The 21,690-nt window shown below is 38.0% G+C and overlaps 1 protein-coding gene across 10 annotated transcripts in view; it reads right to left on the reverse strand.

The window, feature by feature from the left end:
• Positions 1-4,854: 4,854 nt before the first annotated feature.
• The window catches only part of ARFIP1 (ADP ribosylation factor interacting protein 1), a 130,513-nt gene continuing 113,677 nt past the window's right edge, over positions 4,855-21,690 (reverse strand). For all 10 annotated transcript variants that reach the window (XM_055336338.1, XM_055336339.1, XM_055336336.1 and 7 more), the window contains one exon: positions 4,855-6,723. In XM_055336338.1, coding sequence (XP_055192313.1) covers positions 6,568-6,723 — 156 coding nt within the window. In that variant the 3' untranslated portion in view covers positions 4,855-6,567. The remainder of the gene's footprint in view (positions 6,724-21,690) is intronic.

Raw genomic sequence — 21,690 nt, forward strand, 5'->3', positions numbered from 1 at the left:
TTTTTCCCTTTTCTTTTCTTTCTTTCTTTCTCTTTCTTTTTTTTTTTTTTTAAAGATTTTATTTATTCATGAGAGACAGAGAGAGAAGCAGAGACATAGGCAGAGGGAGAAGTAGGCTCCTTGTGGGGAGACCCATGCGGGACTGGAAACAGGATCTGGGAACACACCCTGAGCCACCCAGGCATCCCAACTTTTTCCCTTTTCAAACTAATATGTAAGGTCATACTTTAGTATTATGACATAATCTGTTTTCCTGCAATCTCTCATGATTTTAGCATCCACTGGTAATCCCTATGTGAATCAGTATTTCAGTGGGGCCTGCAAAATGGTGATTTTTCTAATTTTGCCAATCTTTCTATACTTTTAAACTAGCCATACTTCTATAAATAATACTAGTGTCTAAAGTAACAGCCTGACATTTATTTAGAATAAGTTATAAGTGTACTGCCTTTGTTAACTCAAACGAAATGGCAGTGCAACCACCAACTGCTTTTGTGTTTGAATTTTATAATAAAAAAAAAAGGAATAAATTTTTATTACATGGCTCCTCTCAAAAACTATGCATGGAATTGGGGATATAGGGTGAATAAAAAAGCATGCACTGTGACTTCCTGAAGAGCTTAGAGGTTAGCCAAAATAAGTATACACTCTTCAAAGGGAAGCAATAGTAATTATCTGCCTAAAACTTAAGGTAGTTTTTCATAAAGACCTTCCTAATATAAACTAGAAATCATTTAAGAGGAGGACAGAAGTCAAGTCATATTATATAAATAACCTGAGCATGTTGTTATTCTAAAAATTTCATGATTTTAAAACTTTTCAGCAAGGCCAACAGGGTTAAAGTTACATTTCCATCTCCTTACTCCAGAAAAACTACCACTCATTGAAAAAAATTTTTACAGTGAGAGTTTGCATTTTCTTTAGAACGTAGAACTTCTATAATTGGGGATCCCTGGGTGGCTCAGCAGTTTAGCCCCTGCCTTAGGCCCAGGGCATGATACTGGGGTCCTGGGATTGAGTCCCGCATCAGGCTCCCGGCATGGAGCCTGCTTCTCCCTCTGCCTGTGTCTCTGCCTGTGTCTCCCATGAATAAATAAATAAAATCTTAAAAAAAAAGAACTTTTATAATTAAAGCTCCAAAATAATGTGAAGACTAATATGGTTTACATTTTTCTTATGTACCCCCGTGCCAGCATTGTAGATTTCATCCCTAAGGTATTTATATAAACATAGGCACTTTTGCTTTACAGAACCAAAGTGATATGAAACTAAATTACAGAAAGTTACTTTTGTCTAATATCAATGAAACGGTATCTTGTCCCTTTCATTGTTCTTAAGAATCAACAATTCATGTTAATCTACAGTTGCAGAAAACTCACATTTTTTGATAGAGAATACTTGTGGCAAAGCCTAGATTGGGTCCAAACAAACAAAAAAAGGTTTTGTTTTTCTGTGGAAGTCTCTTTCTCTTTCTTTCTTTCTTTCTTTTTCTTTCTTTCTTTCTTTCTTTCTTTCTTTCTTTCTTTCTTTCTTTCTTTCTTTCTTTCCTTTCTTTCTAAGTATTTTATTTATTCGAGAGAGAGAGAGAGAGAGAGGCGGAGACACAGGAAGAGGGAGAAGCAGGCTCCATGTAGGGAGCCTGATGTGGGACTCGATCCCGGAACCGCGGGATCACACCCTGAGCCAAAGGCAGACGCTCAACCGCTGAGCCACCCAAGCATCTCTTCTCTGGAGTTTCATTTATAAAAATCTCTTGAAATTCTGGGCTCTGATAAAATATGAATCCAGTTAACTGCACAGTTAGCATCCCAGTTTTCGGAATGGTCTAATTTCCCTTCCTCATATTGATAGTTTCTCCTCCCACATCAGAGTTAACACTAGAATAACAAATGGTTCTTGTTTAATTTACAGAAACTATTAAGAGTTAACTTTTATTTCACCACACAAAGCTGAACTTCATAGTTTTCTGTATAATAGGACAACCACTTGGCAATTTATTATAAAGGCCCATTTATGCCAGGAAACCTGTTGAGCAGGAAACCTTCAAGTGGGAACACAGAACTTAATGAAAGTCCTCAAAAGAGGAAAGTTGTTTGCATCGCCATTCTATTTTCATAGGTCTTGCTATTTTTAACAGTAGTAAAAGGCCTGTAGCCCTTGCGGAAGCTTTTTTTTTTTTTAAAGATTTTATTTATTCATTTGAAAGAGAGAGAGTGGCAGGGGGAGAGGGATAAGCCGACTTCTGCACCACTGAGAGCAGAACCTGAGGGTGGAGGGTAGAGAGGCTCCATCCTACAACCCCCAGATCATGACCTGAGCTGAAAATGAGATGTTTAAGTGACTAAGACAGATAGATGCTCCCCCTCCCACTTTTTAGTTTAAACTTTAGTTAAATATAAAGTGCAATATTGGTTTCTGGAGAATTCAGCGTCTCTGAAAAGCTGTGAACCAATGCAAATCATAACTGGCCTTTTGATCAGAAAATAGCTTATTCACAACTGGACATTCTGAGCCAATATAAAAATTTGCTATCTAACGGGAAATCAGATTTCTTAAATGCCTAAATTTGGTTAGAATTGAGTGATAGGGACGCCTGGGTGGCTCAGTGGTTGAGCGTCTGCCTTCGGACCAGGGAGTGGTCCTGGAGTCCTGGGATCAAGTCCCATGTTGAGCTTCCTGCATGGAGTCTGCTTCTCCCTCTGCCTGTGTCTCTGCCTTTCTCTCTGTCTCTCATGAATAAATAAAATTAAAAAAAAAAAAAAAAAGAATTGAGTGATGAAGGATCTTACAGGTCTCAAGTCTCCCAGGCAACTGGAAGTTTCAAAAGAAAAGCCACCTGGCAAAAGATATTTTGAAATACCACAAAATACAGGCATTTTTAGTATTTCACAAAAATTAGTTCAAATTATATACAGATGTTACACTGAACTATTGATTTAGATAATTTGTTTTTATTTTTCACATCTAGTGAAGGAAGGAGACTGGACACATTTTGAGGTAGATACATTATTCTTTAAATTAACAGTGCCATGATTAAAAGACACTTATCTTTAGCTTTTCCAATATGCTAATTTTACTTTATATCTCACTTTCCAGGTTCACATTTCGTTTTCAGAGTAAGAACAGTAAATTGGAAGTATATCATATATATTTGAAATACACCTACTACGAATCCATTTAGGGCTGAATGGATTATTTTTTCAACTGAAAAGACATTTTAATACACATTGTACTTTAAGAGAAGAAATGACACTTTTGACACATTTAATTGTACAGATGAAATGGAAGGAGTTAAAGGTGACGTAATAAATTTAGTTGCAAGTAACTTACCTGACATTATATTTGGTAATTGGGGTTGGCTAAGCCAGTTTAATGTATTTTTGGACCTTCATGTCTTTACCTGTAAAAAAAGGACCTTAAACAGTTCATCTCTAAGGAAGCTTCTAGTTTCACACTTCTTTTAAAAAAATATTTTATTTATTCATGAGAGACACAGAAAGAAGCAGAGACAGAGGCAGAAGAGGGAGAAGCAGGCTCCCTGCAGGGAGCCTGGTGCAGGACTCCACCCCAGGACTGTGGGATCACAACCCAAGCCTAAGGCAGATGCTCAACCACTCAGCCACCCAGGCGTCCCTAGTTTTGGTTAACACCATCAGCGTGGTGTTCTTTGAATATGGAAACAATGGTTCTTAAAGTCTAGCAGATTTCAGCTGAATTGCTTCTGTAAGCCCCGGTCCTTCCTGGGCCCTAAGATTTGGAAGCTTTGGGGTTAATCAAACAAGGAGGCCATAATTTCCTCACTTTGCTTCCACTTCTCTTAAAGTCTCCCCCCAGCTCCTGTTGGTGGAGAGATCTTAATCATTTCTAATTAGGCATTGCCTGATTTGAGTCCATTTTTGTTCAAATAAACTCTTGTTTTTCTTTTTAGCAGGCTGCACGCCCAGTGTGGGGCTTGAACTCACAACCCTGAGATCATTAGTCAGTCACCTGTACTACCAACTGAGCCAGCCAGGCAGGCTGATTTTCGAGATTTTTGAGAAAATCTTTCTCGAAAGCCACCAGCCCTACTTAACAAAGTCTTGAAAGTGTATATATACTTTGAGGGCTCATTTTCATTTCTAAGAATCTAACCTAAGGAAATGACTAGGTAAGAATATAAAGTGAATGGGTGCATGTTAAAGGATATTCAAACTAGATATTGTAATATAAATATTATCGGTAACCAGAAGATCTAACTTCAGGGGAGTTAGGTGGTTCCATGTAGTACTTACTGACATGAGAAGTTATTTTATCTTCAATTTTTTGACATTATCTCCTGATTTTTTTCTACGATGAATATAAATTACTTTCCTAACAAAGTAAATATACCACTGGCTAATATGTTAATTATTTCTTTTGTACATGTACCCACTACTCAGAATCACTGATATTTTTAGTTTATTCTAAAAAAATCATCAGTACCAGCACCTGGTGGCTGCCTTTGGCTCAGTTTGTGGTCCCGGGATCCGTGATCAAGTCCCGAATCGGGCTCCTGTGAAGAGTTGCTTCTCTCTCTGAGTCTGTGTCTCTCATGAATAAATAAATAAATCTTAAAAAAAAAAAAATCATTAGTCTTTAAAACTGTTTAATTCCTTACCTACTGAAGTTGTTACCAAAATGTGTAAGAGTGGACATGTTCTGCTTCCAAAAGAGACTCCAACTGAGAAAAAGAATTAACTTACTGAGAAAAAGCAATTATAAATGACAGAAGCACCATTTTTTTGGTTATTGTTCTTAAAGTCAGAAAAAGACAAATTTGTCCTCAGAATGTCCAAATAGCTGCTTCTTAAATTATGAAGAGCCAGAGAAACAAGGTAGTGCAGCAAACACTTTTAATAAGAATACAAAATTCACACCAGAGGCACATTCTGGGGAATGTAAAGGAACTATCACAAGTAGTAATTCTGCTGAAGAATAAAATAAGGCTCTGTCAGAGTACAAATATACAGGAAGGAATGATTTAAAATAGGTTTATGATTTACAGTCACATTACATTGTACATATTAAGCACTGAAAACAGGCATATTAATTAAAAAGCCAGCTAAAAGGCATCTGAACATATATAACAAATCTTACAGTCCACAAAGTTCATGTATAACAGTAATTTTTTAAGTACTTCATTTCAACACAAAAGAAATGAAGACATTAATTTATGTCTACAACAAAAATCAAGAGAACTTATATTTCAAAGGCTTACATGACTGATAGAACCACACAGCGGACAGGTCAACCACATAACACGAAACCAACAGTGCTGAACAACTAAAACAGTACTGGCCTTTCCAATCCCTTTTCTTCTTGTTACCACCACACTGTCCCATACTACCTTTCCATTACTCAAATGAAAAAAAATTCCTCTGTCTTCTCATTCCATGAAAGGAATGAAGAAAAACCAAACAGCAAATTCAAAAGTTGATTTTACTATAAACCTTAAATGTGGTTTAACGAATACAAAGAAACCCAACACTGATACACAGTGTTCCTTTCTAAGGAAGGAACAGATACGTCAAACATTATCTGAAAGGGGTTTCTTTATGGATTATGTACATTGGTTGAATAAGAATTACTGTATCTGAGAAGGCACATATCTGTGATTTAAGGCTTAACCGGTATTGTTACACATGGAAGTCAATGAAAGCTGTCTAGGAATTCACTTCTGTCAAAATGGAATTTACCCCAAAACTTGCTTTCTAAGTACATAGAAACCATCAAGAATTTCAATTCCCAAGTCCACCTGCAAAAAAAATTCTTAAGCAGGTTTCATTATGAATCAAAAAAAAAAAAATTGCTAACCTAAATGCCCAGTGACTTTGGGGGATGCAAACTCTTAAGCTCAAAAGCCTCACAGAAATGACAGTGTGATTTCCTGCGTCTTAAAAAAAAAAAAAAAAAAAAAGTCTAAACAAAATTACAATAGTACAGAATCATTTTTAAAAAGGTATTTGCCACAACTCCACAAGCCAATCAGTCATTCATTAGAGCTGCTGCCTCTGCGTGGATGCTGCAGGAACACCATATAATTTTACTCTGCAAAATAGTTTTTTTCTTTAAGACAATACATGAAAATGAATCTCTTAAAGATGTTTAATATATTCATATATAAAATATCTGATGTTGATACAAATTATGTAAACCTCCCTTTGGAAAAGTTACAACTGGCCCTCATTTCCAGGACCAAAAACCTTGAATTTCTATCTGGTCAGTGCAAATCTATATTAGATGTTTTCAAACTACAGAAATAGCCATCAACCCTCACAATACAAAAGGATTTCTCAAAAAGGAAAATTATTGTGTTCAGATTATAGAAATTATGTTTACATTAAAATCACCCACCTTCCCATCAAATTTAACAGTTCAGTTGTTAAAGTATGAAAAAGGGAGAAATTAAAGCTATTTGTGCCAGAATCACTACAATGGTTGTGGTCACCGCTTCCCTAATCTTAACCCAACTCTGCTTAATTCTTATTAGGTTTGTTTAGAAATATAACAACGTGACTTTTTACCCCCCCCCCCCCCCCGGGTGTGATTTTACTGTTCTTCAAGCCAAGATGGGGCATCCACTCCAGGGGTTTTCAATTTGATATGGAACTGCTTAAGTGTCTGTTCAAGCTGCTTCTGATTCCCGGCAAAGTAAGCAGCAATGGCGTTGTGGAAAAGGACCAGCTGATTGTGCAGCACTTTCACCTGTGGACCGGGCAGAGTCATAACAGAAAGCGTTAACACCAGTGGCAGCAAAATGCAAGGTGACTTATCACAGTCCTCATTAAATAGCGTATCTCTCATCGGGAAAAGCGGTTTTAATAACCAAGTATTTCACACACTCACAGACTGCACATTACTTTGTAAGGGTCATTGGGCCTTTGATGACTTTTAAATTTTCCTAAGGGCAATAGGTCAGCTTACAAAGCTGGATATTCTGTTAACCATATTCAAACACTTGTGGCATTCATTAAAAATATTACTAAATTCCCCCTCAAACTGAGTATATTCAAAATCAAATATTAAAGAAGGAAAATTATATACAAATAATTATTATACAGTATATGCTATATACCAAAAATGGACATCATTAAGGCTAAACTTTGTGTGAAACAGAGTGGGCCAGATACTGTGAAAAAGCAGCAGTTCTCTGCAAAGAATCAAGCCAAGTGGCAGGAAGCGTTGCCCAGAAAGCAATTTACTTAAAGTTCATACGACTCTGTTTTAAGTACTTAGCACTTCTAATGATAACAAGGTATGTTTTAACCAAGTAATGCTACTTCTGTAAATCTTTATTAAAGTCAGCAAAGCACTGCAAAGATTTATGAATAAAGTTATTTCCTGAGCTCTCATTTATAACTGCAAGAGTTCAATATGATATAGTATAAAATATACTGACTTATCCATCTACTGCAATATTTATTAAAATTGAGCTTTAATAGTTTTTAGTGATGTAAAAATATCTGACATATTATGCTAAGGGAAAAACAGGACATGGTATTTTATATATGGTATGACATTTTCTTTTTTTTTTTAAATTTATTTATTTATGATAGTCACACAGAGAGAGAGAGAGAGGCAGAGACATAGGCAGAGGGAGAAGCAGGCTTCATGCACCGGGAGCCCGACGTGGGATTCGATCCCGGGTCTCCAGGATCGCGCCCTGGGCCAAAGGCAGGCGCTAAACTGCTGCACCACCCAGGGATCCCGGAATGACATTTTCATTCATTTTATTATATACACGTGAACACACAGTCTCTTAGCCTTTTCTCCATTCATCCACCTCTAAAGGAAGCAACACAAGCATTTATACTGGATATTTTTTATTTGTAAAGTCTTTATTTTAAAATTTAAAATATTATAAAAATAACACACACTCCAGGATTACAAAGTAAAACCTCCTGATCCATACTTTTTGCACTTAATCCCTCCCTGGCCACTGAAAATCACTACTAACATTTTATTGTGTTTCCTTTGAGAATTTTTCTGGGCATATACATAATATTTAAAAACACAAAGGGACTATACTAAGCATACTTCCAGTAATGCTGTTTTCTCAAAATATCTTAGATATTTTTTATTCCATTCATTTATTCATTCAACTAGTATTAAGTACCTTCTATGTGCCACACACTGTTCTAGGTTTTACGAAAATAGGAACAAATCCCTTCCCTCATGAGTTTCTATCCTTAGGGGGTGGGGAAAGAGAGAAGGGAGGCCAGAAATAAAAATAAATATTGACATCGCAGGAAATTAGTATCCTAAGCCTTGAGAAGAGGTTGGGCTAATTCACAGACCTTTAGGGCATATGACATTGCTGATTTACCTAAAAGTTGTTTAAAACAAAAGACACGTTTTCTTGTCTTCTAATAAAGACAAAAAAAACAAAAATTCTAGCAGGGATATAGTTTAAGAGGACCACATAGCATGAAAATTAAAAAATGTCTGTATAAACCCAAAGAGGTATATCTTGAATTTACCTGGCCAGACATTTAAGGCCCGCAACCTTTCTAAATGAAAATCTTTGGTACCAGGTGCGATAAGGACAACCATGAAACATTAAACACCATGTGTTAGGCACTATAACTAGGAATATAAGAATACAAACCACAGGGCAGCAGAAAATGACAGTATAAATGAGCAGCCAAAGTTTACTAGAAATGAGAAATGGTTTTAGAAAGTGAAAAGGAGGAAGATCAAAAGGGGGAAGACAGGCTTATTAGAAAGAGGTAGGCTAAGCTGGGTGATAAAGAAAATGAAGAAAGTACTCCGGGAGGTTGGGAGTTAGGGGTGGTTGCGAGATGAAAGAAATGGAGAGGAAAAGCAGTTAGGGAACAGAGATTCAAACACGAGAGGCAAATGCTACTAAGTAGGCCCAAGATCTAACTGCATTTTTGGAGTAAATGTAATACAGTATCTCTCCAGACTTTTACTTCCAATGTTCTAGGAAGACCTAACAATTGCATTAAGCATAGTTTGATACTGGTCACAGCCTCTCCAAATTTGTTTTTGTTATTCACTTAGGTCATCAGTAAAATATCCCCATTATTAGTATTGTTCCTTTACAGCAATTGCCAGAAAGAGCTTTGGAATCAGGAGGCATGCATGCCAATCTTAGTTGTACCACTTCCCAGTTTTCTTTGTGATATCAGGTACAGGTTACTTCTAACTTCATAGGCCAAGGTCTTTATCTGTTTATCAGGGATGCCATTACCAAACTGAATATGTAGTATCATTGTAAGGGTTAAGTGAAATGAGATACTACCTTGCACACTGTCTGACACAGAGTAAGTACTCATTCAATTTCAGTGGAATCTAAGTTTACCTGTTGGACAGTCAAACCACACTGACTTTTCTCGGTAAAATAAAATTTCATTTATTTAGAAAATGATTTGGAACTTGTAAGAAGACTGTGATAATGTGATTTATAATAACAAATACATGCTTGGTCTTTGTCCTCATTTCTGGCACAAAGCACCTAAAACCCTTGCAATTTCCTAAGTGACCAATGAAGGGAGTACCTTTTGTTATCATATTTAGCGTCTTGTCCTGTTCTTGAAATAGCCCTAGCCCTATACAAGTGAGATGACTTCTGTTCATAAAAAGCTCTTTTCAACCACACCTGACTTTATGTTAATGAGATTTTTGGAAAGTTCCTAGAAAACCAGGAGTAAGAGCTAGTCAGGGGAACAAAATTGTGATTACAGGGTGGGAATTTCAAGCTCCACCTGTCAACCTCTGGGGAGGAAATAGTGGTTGCAGGTTGAATAATTCACCACGGGCCAATGATTTCATCAATGATGTCTATGTAATGAAGCCTCCTAAAAACCTGTGAAGTACAAGATTTGGAGAGCTCCTGGGTTGGTGAATGCATCCACACGCTAGCAAAGTGGAGTATCCCAACTTCATGGGGACAGAGGCTCTTCTGCTCAAGAACTTTACAGACCTTGAGCCCTATGCACTTCTTCATCTGGCTGTTGATTTGTGTCCTCCAATAGTCCTTGTAATAAACTGGTAAGCTACTAAGTGAACGGTTTTCCTGAGTTCTATGAGACACTCCAGCATGCAATCCAAGTTGAGGAGGGCATTGTGCTAACCTTCCATGTATGGTCAGAAGCACAGCTGACAATCTGACTTGTGATTGATGTCAGAAGGTGCAGAGGGTGGGGGCAGTGTCAGAACTGAACTGAGTTGTAGAATACCCAGCTGGTGTCCAGCATCAAGAACCAGTTGGTGTGGGAAAAACTCCACACATCTGGTGTCAGGAGTGTTTGAAAAGTACTGAGTGTAAAAGAAGAGACAGTTTTCTCCTTTTCAAAGGCAGAAATTGCTGTGAAGTTTACCTTAGCACAATGAAAAAAAAAAAAAAAAAGGTGTGTGCTAAGCAAATAAACTGTTGAAAAGATGCAGGGGTACAGGTGGCCTTATCAACACTGACTGCCCTCACAGGGCCTTAAATCCAAGGGCAGAAGACAGCCTGGGATGCTGCAGAAGGAATTCCTCTGCTTGACAGATCACCTCAGAGGAACTTTTTCTTTTTTTTTTAAGATTTTATTTTTAAGTAATTTCTATACCCAACATGAGGCTTGAACTTACAACCCTGAGATCAAGAGTCGCATGCTTCGACTGAGCCAGCTAGGCACCGCAACTAAGAGCTTTTAAGCATCGCTTTATAACCTCATGATTCTCTGCTTCTAAAATAAACACATTTTTCAAGCACCATAGAGGCACTTCTTCCAATTATTCACTGATTAGCACCATTCAAGTTAGTAGTATCACATATAAAATTTGTTCAAAACATTTTTTTAAGATTTTATTTATTCATGAGAGACACACAGAGAGACAGACAGAGAGAGAGACAGAGACAGAGAGAGAAGCAGGCTCCATGCAGGGAGTCCGACGTGGGACTCGATCCCAGGTCTCCAGGATCATGCCCTGGGCTGAAGGCGGCGCTAAACCGCTGCGCCACTGCGGCTGCCCTGTTCAAAACATTCTTAATACAGACTTCTACTAATTCTACTAATTCCTATTGACCTTTCTCTATGTCTAGACAGAAAAGTTTTACATTGCAATCACTTTCAAAACAAGCTTTAAAATGAAACACTGACATTCTGCCTTAGTATCTACTAAGAAAAGGTCAGATTATTTTAATTAAGGTTATAACCCGGGTTCACCTTACATGAGTGGAGTTTGATTTTAGGACCAAATCTTTCTTTTTTAAAATTAAAAAAAAATTATTTATTGGGCATCCTGGTAGCTCAGTGGTTTAGCTAAGCCGCTGTCGGGGTCCCTGCATGGAGCCTGCTTCTGCCTCTGCCTGTGTCTGTCTCTCTCTTTCTGTGTGTGTTTCTCATGAATAAATAAATCTTTAAAAAAATAAAGTTTTATTTATTTCAGTAACCTCTATACCCAATGTGGGCTCACAACTCTGAGATCAAAGTCCTATGCTCTTCTGACTGAGCCAGCCAGGTGCCCCCACAGATCTCTTTCTTGCAATATACTGGTCAATTAAAATTCTAATTAGCAAAAAAGAAGTAAAATAAAACACTGCGAGTTAGCTTTCATTTGATTCCTATTTATGTAAAAGTGTTTTCTGAAACTGAGCTCTTCTCAGTCACCTGTATCTTTGTGACTGAGTTTGAGAACTTCTGGAGTTCTGGCTGTCAGGGATTGGTCAAAGGACTGGTCTGAGAGCAGTATATTTTGACAGGGGGTGGAAAAGTTCCCAGATGACCTTAGGTAGGAAAGAACCTTTCAAGATAAAACTTCTTAAGGGAAAAGATTGAGAAATTAACTTCATTAAAATTTAGAGTTTCTATTCATCCAAAGATAGTGAAACACTGAGGCAACATATCTGCATTACATGTACTGACAAAGGGTATGTATCTGGAAAATGTGAAGAACTCCAACAAACCAGAAGCAATCCAGTTAAAAAGAGCAAATAACATGGATAGGTATTTCACAGAGGAGGAAACAGGAATGGCCAATTAAATCTGAAAAGATAGGCTGCCTTATTAGAAAACAGGAAAATGCAAATTAAAACTAACTTGATGAAAGCGGACTTCAACTACCTCCATTGTGACCTCAAAATTTCTCATTGATTAAGTTCTTTCAGGGCTTATCTCTTAACTCAGGCAAAATACCCTGTGAGGCAAAGCATCCCGTGATGGAACCGAAACTACCCCTCAGGCAAAAAGGACTGCAGCATCCAGCAACATCCCACGTGACTGACCCCAAGACAATGATTGACTTGACCTTTACTGCCCACTGGCACGTACCCACCCAACCTCTGTCCCACATTTTCCTTATATAAAACCGAGAAGTATTTTCAGCACTTTGGAGACAGTCTTTGAGATGTTTTCTCCCGGTGTTGGCCTCAGTGAAGTAAATTCTTTTCTTCTTTCACCATTACTTGTCTCTATGCCTTTGCATTTCTTGCAGCTCTCCGCCCTGGCTATAATGGGATGCCATTTTATATCCTCTACATTAAGAAAACTTAGAACAATTAAAACTCTTGTGCACTGTTGATTGTTGTATACATTTGTACAAGTATGTTTGAAAATGATTTGGCATTAATCAATAAAATGAAGGATGCATATACGTCACTGAACAGCATCTTGACTCCTAAAAATACACCATAGAAAAACTTGCATATGTGTTTTATGCGACAGGTACAATTACGTTAATAGCAGAACTGTTTTTAGCATTAAAAAACAAGGAAACTGGGACGCCTGGGTGGCCCAGTGGTTGAGCGTCTGACTTTGGCTTAGGGGGTGATCCCGGAGTCCCAGGATTGAGTCCCACATCGGGCTCCCTGCATGGAGCCTGCTTCTCCCTCTGCCTAGGTTTCTGCTTCTTGCTCTGTGTCTCTCATGAATAAATAAATAAAATCTTAGAAAAAAAATACAAAAACAACAAACAAGGAAACAACCCAAAACTTGTATTTACAGGAGAATGTATAAATAAACTGCAGCCTCTTCACACAATGAGGATATTATATAGGAGTGAGAATAAATGAATTGCAGCTGCATGCGTCATCATGGATGAATGTCAGGAACATCAGAGCAAAGCAGCAACCTGCAGAAGAACACCCGCCGTAGGATTCCATTTATATAGAGTTCAAAACTATGCCTGAGTGAATACATTCACATGTGACAAAACTATAAAGAAAACCAATAGGAACCAATAAACACAATTCAGAATAGGAGTTCTGCAGGGAGAAGAGGGAGGATGAGGTGAGGGAAAGCACAGAGGAGGCTTCAAAAATACTGATGGTTTTGTTTTTTAACCTGGGTGGTGGGAACATGGCTATTTTTTGTTGTCGTTATTTTTTATATTTTGCCTCTGTGTTAAACATCGTTTTGAATATACTTAACAGTTTTACACTATTAAAAAAGGAAAGGTTATGAAAGATAAGCCTGTCTATATCATAGCTTCGTTGAGGATCTGCATTATTCAGTGTTCTAATGAACTACAGCTATCCCCACTTTACATTCTGAGAAAAAAAAATACCAGACCTAAAATGTTACTTACATTCATTTATTCAATAAATACTACCAAGGGTCTGCTGGTGTCAGGCACTAGTCTAGAGGCTGCAATGCAAGCAATCAACAAAAAGACAACTCTGCTCTCAAGAAGCTTATGTTCTATTGAGAGAAGAAAGAGAAACAAGGTAAGTGAAACATACAGTATGTTAGATAATGGCATGTTTTACACAGAAAAATTAAGCAGTAATGGGGAATATGGAATTCATAAATAGGAGAGGGCATGGTGATGTAAATAGGAAGACTAGACTTGGTCTAGCCTTGGTTTAAGGTGACATGTGAATAAAGACCCAAAAGAAGTGAGGGAATGAGCTTTAAAGATGCTTTAAGTTTTCCAGTGAGGTTGGAAGAACAATATTCTAGATGGAGGAAACAGCCAAGTACAAGGGTCCTGAGGCGGGTGCTGTGCTTGGTGTGTTTGAGAAACAGTAAGGAGGCCAATGTAGCTGGGGCAGAGTCGTAGGGGTCTGGTACAGGATGTGGTCAGACAGGTAATGGGGGGCTAGAGGATGCAGGACTTCAGATATCATCACAGAGACTGGGGTTTACATTTCTTAGTGAGAAGAGAAGGCACAGGAAGATCCTGAGCAGAAAAATGACAGTATCTGATTTACTTTCATAAACATGCAAGGGTAGAAGTAGTGAGACCTATTAGAATACCATGGCGAGAAGCCAGTGAGATACTGGTGGCCTGGATGAGATACTGGTGGTAACAGAGGATGTGGTGAGAGGATGCAGCATCCTCAATAGACTGTGAAGGTGGAGCCCACAGACCAAGCTGTGGGCATGAGAGATCAAGAACAAGGTTGCCAAGACTTCTGCCCTGAGCAACTGAAAGCATGAAGCTACCATACACTGATACGGCAAAGGCTGTGAGAGGGTGTCAAGTGCAGAGGGAAAGGACATCATCGAGAGCTCGGTATGGGCCAGATGTGGCATGGCTTGCAGGCAGACACATAGAAACGCTAACTAACTATTTTTGAGACTGGGCAGATTTCATGATAGCAGTATAGTGAAGAAATGGAGTCAGATACAATTTTTATGGTTCCTTTCTTCTAAAATTTGAGAAACTTGCTTTCTAAATATAGGTGTATATATATATTTGGAAACTCAAATGGCTCTCAAAAAGCTTTTCAGTTGGAAAGGCTTTCAATAGAAAAACATTGATTCTATTTATTATTAAGGACAAAAACTAGCTTCTCTTTTAGAGATTTGTGAAATTCAACTGGAAGTTTATGTACAAGTTCATGAACCAGCCCATTAACTAAATACTCCCTACTTAGAGGTATTTTTAAAAAAAGATTATTTATTTGAGAGAGAGAGAGAGCAAGCATACACAAGCAGGGGGAGTGCAGGCAGAGGAAGAGGGAGAAGCAGGTTCCCCACGGAGCAGGGAGCCCGATGCAGGACTTGATCCCAGGACCCAGGAATCATGACCTAAGTTGAAGGAGATGCCTAACTGACTGAGCACCAAGTGCCCTGGAGGTGTTTTTTGTTTTGTTTTGTTTTTAAGGCTTTTGCACTAGTAACATACCTAGGTCACAAAGTAATTTTCCACTTGGTCCTGCTAAGCATGAGTTAGCCTTTCTTGTTTTTTATTTTTTAAATTCTGGATGATCCTTGGCTCCTGGAGTTACAGAGCAACTAGGGGGTTTCTGTATTTTTATTTTTTATTTATTTATTTTTATTAAAGATTTTTATTTATTTATTCATGACAGACACACACAGAGAAAGGCAGAGACACAGGCAGAGGGAGAAGCAGGCTCCATGCAGGGAGCTCAATGTGAGACTCAATCCCAGGACCCCGGGATCATGACCTGAGCTGAAGGCAGACACCCAACTGACTGAGCCACCCAGGTGCCCCTGGGTCATAAGAATTTTTGACCTGCATTTCAATCCCCAATGTTTCAGAATAAAAGGACGAGAGGGGGAACACAACTCTGATTCTGTTACAACAGTCTAAAAGTTATAGCCAGAAAACAAGTGGGAAAAGCATCACACCACTTTTAGCTAACCCTACAAATGTCAACACAAATGTCACATATGTCAACTGAAGAGTAGTTTTTCACCCCCTTGAGGTAGCTGACAAACCCAACACAGAGACACACATCTTCTTGTAGCTAAGGTAGGTTGGTAGCCCATTAACAAAGCCTCAAGCTCAGTGCACTACCTGTATGCTAAATGTTCCCCAACCCTTATCAAACTTATTAACCCATGGGAAATCAAGGAAAGGGGGTGCTTTTTAAGACTGAATTCTAGTTTTCACAACAAAATGACACAATACCCATTTTCACAAAAACATTCTTACAGTAATTGTGAGAAGGTTGATGTGTAAGCCTTTAAAAGTACATACACACTTCAGAGTATATACTTCTGGTATAGAGAGAGCCTTTGGGGATTCATAGTTTTTCAATTATAATTATGGAAATAAAGTATACAATAAAATAAAGTTATTTTAATCTCAGAAGCCTTTTTATGCCAAAATAGATAACCTTATTTCAAGATCTTTTTTTTTTTTTTTTTTTTTTTTAAATTTGAGAGACAGAGAGAGAGCACAAGTAGGAGGGAGGGATATAGAGAGAAGCAGACTCCCCACTGAGCAGGGAGCCCGATGCGATGCGATGTGGGAATCAATCCCAGGACTCTGGGATCATGGCCTGAGCCAAAGACACACACTCAACCACTGAGCTACCCAGGAGTCCCCTGAGCCATCCAGGCATCCCTAGCCATTAGGATTTTTTTTTTTTAAGATTTTATTTGTTTATTCATAGACACACACAGAGGCAGAGACACAGGGAGAGGGAGAAGCAGGCTCCATGCAGGGAGCCCGATGTGGGACTCAATCCCGGGTCTCCAGGATCACACCCCAGGCTGCAGGAGGCGCCAAACCGCTGAGCCACCAGGGCTGCCCCATTAGGATGTTTAAGAACAATTAAGTAACATTAGAAAAAAGTTGCAAATCCAATTTTATTTTTATTTTTTGCAAATCCGATTTTTTTTTTTTTTTGGCAAATCCAATTTTAAAGATAACTAATTTTGTAATCTTGGTAATGACTGTGCTGTTGTCACTATAGAGAAGTAGTTTTAATGAGACTTAAAAGTGTTATTTTAAGTCACTTGGCTTATTTATCAGGTTCACTTTACTAGATTACTTGGCCTTGTGAAGGTCAATCTAGGAAAGATTCTGGTTTCTCAAACAAAATTGGCTTAGGAAGAGAGATAAAGAAAGTAAGGTGGGGGAATGGTCAGACTGTACTTTTAGAAGACAGTGAAAAAAGCCAAAAATATTTGAGGAAATTATACTTTTTCAACTTCCATTTGTTTATATTTATACAATCAGATAATGAGAAATGATAATAAGCACACGGAATTAAAAAAAAACAGCCAGGCAGCCCCGGTGGCACAGCGGTTTAGTGCCACCTGCAGTCCAGGGCCTGATCCTGGAGACTCGGTGCAGGCCTGATCCTGGAGACCCAGGATCAAGTCCTGCATCGGGTTCCCTGCGTGGAGCCTGCTTCTCCCTCTGCCTCTCTCTCGCTCGCTCTGTGTCTCTCATGAGTAAATAAAATAAAATCTTAAAAAAAAAACAAAAAAAACAGCCAAACATTTTTGGTAGATTATTCTTTGATATGGTATAGGTGACACTCATTTTTATGAAGCACTTTTTTTTTTTTAAGATTTTATTTATTTATTTGAGAGAGAGAAAGCACGAAGGAGGGGTTGCAGAGGAAGATGGATAAGCAGGCTCTCTCCACTGAAATCATGACCCGAACCTAAGGCAGAGGTTTTAATGGACTGAGCCACCCAGGAGCCCTAGGAAGCACTTTTTATGTGACAGAGAATATGTTACCCTTATATATTCTTTGCAGGGCTTCTGTTCTTTCTGTGTTACGGTTAATAAAATACTCAGAAAGTTACTTGCCTAAGGTTAGATAGTTAGGAAGCAGATGGGCTGGGATGTGGAATGTCTTATCCCAAGACAGGTCCACGTTCTTTCACCTCACCTATTCTAACCTCTTTATTCATAAGACAATACACATTTTGGAAAGCTTTTAAATGAAGTTTGAAACAAACAGAAAAAAGGTATGGAGGAACACTGGAAGGGTAGAAATGTACAGAAGATATGCTTCAGCCACCTTCCTAATTTTGTTGTTGGCTCTAATGTTACATTTAAATATCCTTGGGACAAGGATCTAACACAACGGTTGGAGCAGATAAGAGAAATAAAAGTTAATTCTTTTAAAAATAATCCAATATTAAACTTTGAAACATTCTTTCCATACTTACAGCGCCAGTAAAAAAATCTAAAAATCTATATTGAACTATTTACGTATGTCCTAACTTGGAAAAGATTTATAGTGGTTATAAGGATAAGTGAAATACAACAGAAAAGCAGAGATTTAAAAAAGGAGCAAAAGAAGATAGAGATAACAACTCCAGGCAGAAATGGGATGATGACAAATTTGACAAATTTTCAAAACCTAACATCAGAAACAATTACAGCAATTTAGAAATACACTAAATCATTGTGAACTCAATTACAAAGAACTTTCATAAAGATCTGCCAAACAATGAGCAACCCAGTTCAGACATAAGCAAAACCACTACAGCAACATCTGGTGAATGACCTAAAATATGCCATACAATACTTTAATTGTTAAAGGGCAAAACAAACTTCAACACTGACTACTAAGGCAGAGACAAGCTGAGTTTTTTTTTTTTTTTTTCAAGCTCAGGTTTTAAATAGAAACTGGGTAAGAGAAATTTAAAAGCAGGACTGAGAGCTGATGCCAAGTGGATTACACTGAAAACTTTTCTCCTGCCTACACAGCATATATCAATAGAAGATAAATACCATTTATAAGGTTTACTGACTGAAAAATTTAAAGTATTACTTCATAGGCATCAAAGCCATAAAGGGCACTTTATTTCTATCAAATGAACTTTTCTTCCAAATCAAATTTAGATTAATTACATACTTTCTTTTTAAAAAATATTTATTTATTTATTTTAGCAGGGTAGGGGCAGAGGGAGAGGGAGGATCTCTAGCAGACTTCCCGCTGAGCACAGTGCCTGACTTGGGCTCAATCCCAGGACCCTGAGGTCATGACCTGAACCAAATCAAGAGTCAGATGCTCAACCAACTGAGCCATGGAGGTGCCCCAGATTACTTACACACGTTTTTATCAGAGACACTGAAGTGATTAAAAAAGAGGCAATTTCTAGTTTAAATAAAAGTTACTAGTTTTAATATATTTATAATAAGTTTCTTCAAAGCAATTATTGGCTCTCCCAATAATTCTATAAAATAAGGGTTTATATTAAGTGAACAACAATATTGGGGTAGTAGCTTGGCTTAAACATGTGAGGAAAAACTGAAGGAAAATCATTCTTTTTTAAAAAGATTTTACTTTTAAGTAATCTTTACACCCAATGTGGGGCTTGAACTTATAACCCCAAGATCAATAGTCACATGCTCCACCAACTGAGCCAGTCAGATGCCCTTAAAATCATCCTTTAGTAAGAAGTCTCCAACCACTAACAGGTAAAGAATTAACTCCTTTCTTTACCCCCAATTATTTAAAAATGTATAATTATATACTTTCTCTGCCCATCATTTTTTTTTTTCAGTAAGAAACCAGAAAAATAACAAACAGAAAAGTGTATCTGTCTTGGCTTTTTATTAGGTTTGTGAAGTATAATTTTATTACTTTGTAATAGCTTTGGAAATGCCTGTCATGTCAAAGCAATTACCAGCTGAGAAAAAGGCACTATCAAAAATATGGGTGTGGGCATTGGGAAGGGAGCAAGAGAAGGAAAGACAAATATGAACTACAAGTGGAGGTGGAAGAACAGATTTTATTTTTCTGACTCATTGGGATAGGTTTCAATAAATCATGGACAAGCAGGTTAAAAAAAAAAAAGCTTCTGAGAGGGGAAAAAAGGGCGGTCCTGTTTTGAAAAGCAGATAACTGATGAAACACAAGCTCTAGGTATGATAGGTTTCAGGCCTATGCTAAGGTCCTACAATTCTTTATCCAATAGTTCAGTAAAATGTTCAATGCACAGGTTTTCTTCCTCTATATACAGATTACTCAAAGATCAGTGTCCGCCAATTTACTTACTGGAGAAAGGGAATGCTCTACAGATACGTATACATAGAGCTAACCTCTAGGGAAAAAAAACCAGACTAATATACATTCATAGCACAGTATGCTAGGTATGTGCTTTACTGGAGAAAGCTCTGGGTAGGAGGGTAATACACAAAGGGGAAGAAAGAAACTTTCAAGTTGCTAGGGGTCATATTATGTACCATAAATCATTCAAGATAACATTTGAGCTCCTAGATAAAAATTTATTTAGGTACAGGGATACCCAGGTGGTACAGTGAGTTAAGTGTTCTGACTCTTAGCTTTGGCTCAGGTTGTGATCTCAGGGTCCTGAGATCAAGCCGAGTCGAGTCTGTGCTCAGTGCAGAGTCTGCTTAAGACTCTTTCTCACTCTCCTTTTGCCCCTTCCCCTCATGCTTTCTCAAATAAATATGTAAAATCTTTAAAGAAATAAAATAAAAAATTAATTTTGGTGCAGAAGAGTAGTTAAGGAACTGAATATTTCTTTTTTTTTTTAATTTTTATTTATGATAGTCAGAGAGAGAGAGAGAGAGAGAGAGAGAGAGAGAGAGAGAGAGAGAGGCAGAGACATAGGCAGAGGGAAAAGCAGGCTCCATGCACCGGGAGCCTGATGTGGGACTCGATCCGGGGTCTCCAGGATCGCGCCCTGGGCCAAAGGCAGGCGCTAAACCGCTGCACCACCCAGGGATCCCTGAATATTTCTTTTCATCTATTAGGTAACTCTGTTCTCACTGGCCTTTGGACACCAGGCAACAAAAACCTACAGTTAAACCAATGCCCTGTTCACACTCATCTTTACATTGATAAAATAGTTTTCTGTCAAAGTATGGTTTTTGTATTGTACCTTGGAAAACTAACTTTTTTCTTTAAGATTAAGAATTCAATCTCTTATACAACTTCTAAAAATTCTGGTTCTGTGTAACTAAGAACTGATTATAAACTTTAATAGAAAAGCTTTATCAAAATTTATGATAGAACCATTATTTTTCTTTTAAAAAAATCCATACACAGTTATACTACACTTTTAAAGGAACAGAACATTTATTAAAACTTTACAGATAACTTAAACATACATTCCAGGGTTTCTTTCCTTTTTTAAAGATTTATTTATTTGAGTGAGGTGTGAGTGAGTGCACAGTGGAGGGGCGGGGAGAAGGTGTGGGTAGAGAATCTCAAGCAGCTTCCCTGCTAAGTTTGAAGCTGGAGGCAGAGCTGGATCCCACAACTCTAGATCATGGCCTGAGCCTAAATCAAAAGTCAGGAGCTCAACCAACTGAGCCATCCAGGTACCGCTATGTTCCTGGGTTTCTTCAAGAATTTTTTTTCTGGGACAACTGGGTGGCTCAGTGGTGAGTGTGTGCCTTCAGCTCAGGTTGTGATCCTGGGATCGAGTCCTACATCGGGCTCCCTGTGGGGAGCCTGCTTCTCTCTCTCCCTATGTCTCTGCCTCTCTCTCTGTGTCTCTCTTGAATAAATAAATAAAATCTTAAAAAAAAAAAAACATTTTTTTCCCCCTGTTCTTTCCCACCAATGCTCACATTACTCATTCTGTTCAAGTCATGCCACCTGGCCTAGAAGGTACTTCCAAGAATCCACACTAATGTTCTTCTTCAAATTCTTTCTTTTTTCTCATGTTGAACTCAGCATTTTGTATATAACAGATTTTACTAAATATCATCCATTAGACTGTATACTGCTTATTAGCAAGAAATTTGTCACAACCCTTAAACAGTTATTTCTTTAAGATTAGGCATTATAATAGCCCCAAAACAAGCCCAAAACAGTAAGTTTTTTAACTTACTGAATAATTTTTGAAAAGTGCATTTTTTTGAAAATTTATTTTATTTTATTTTTTTTTAAATTTTTATTTATTTATGATAGTCACACAGAGAGAGAGAGAGGCAGAGACACAGGCAGAGGGAGGAGCAGGCTCCATGCACCGGGAGCCCGACGTGGGATTCGATCCCGGGTCTCCAGGATCGCGCCCTGGGCCAAAG

The sequence above is a fragment of the Nyctereutes procyonoides genome, unplaced genomic scaffold (genome assembly GCF_905146905.1).
Source record: "Nyctereutes procyonoides isolate TBG_1078 unplaced genomic scaffold, NYPRO_anot_genome, whole genome shotgun sequence".
Classification (NCBI taxonomy): domain Eukaryota; kingdom Metazoa; phylum Chordata; class Mammalia; order Carnivora; family Canidae; genus Nyctereutes; species Nyctereutes procyonoides.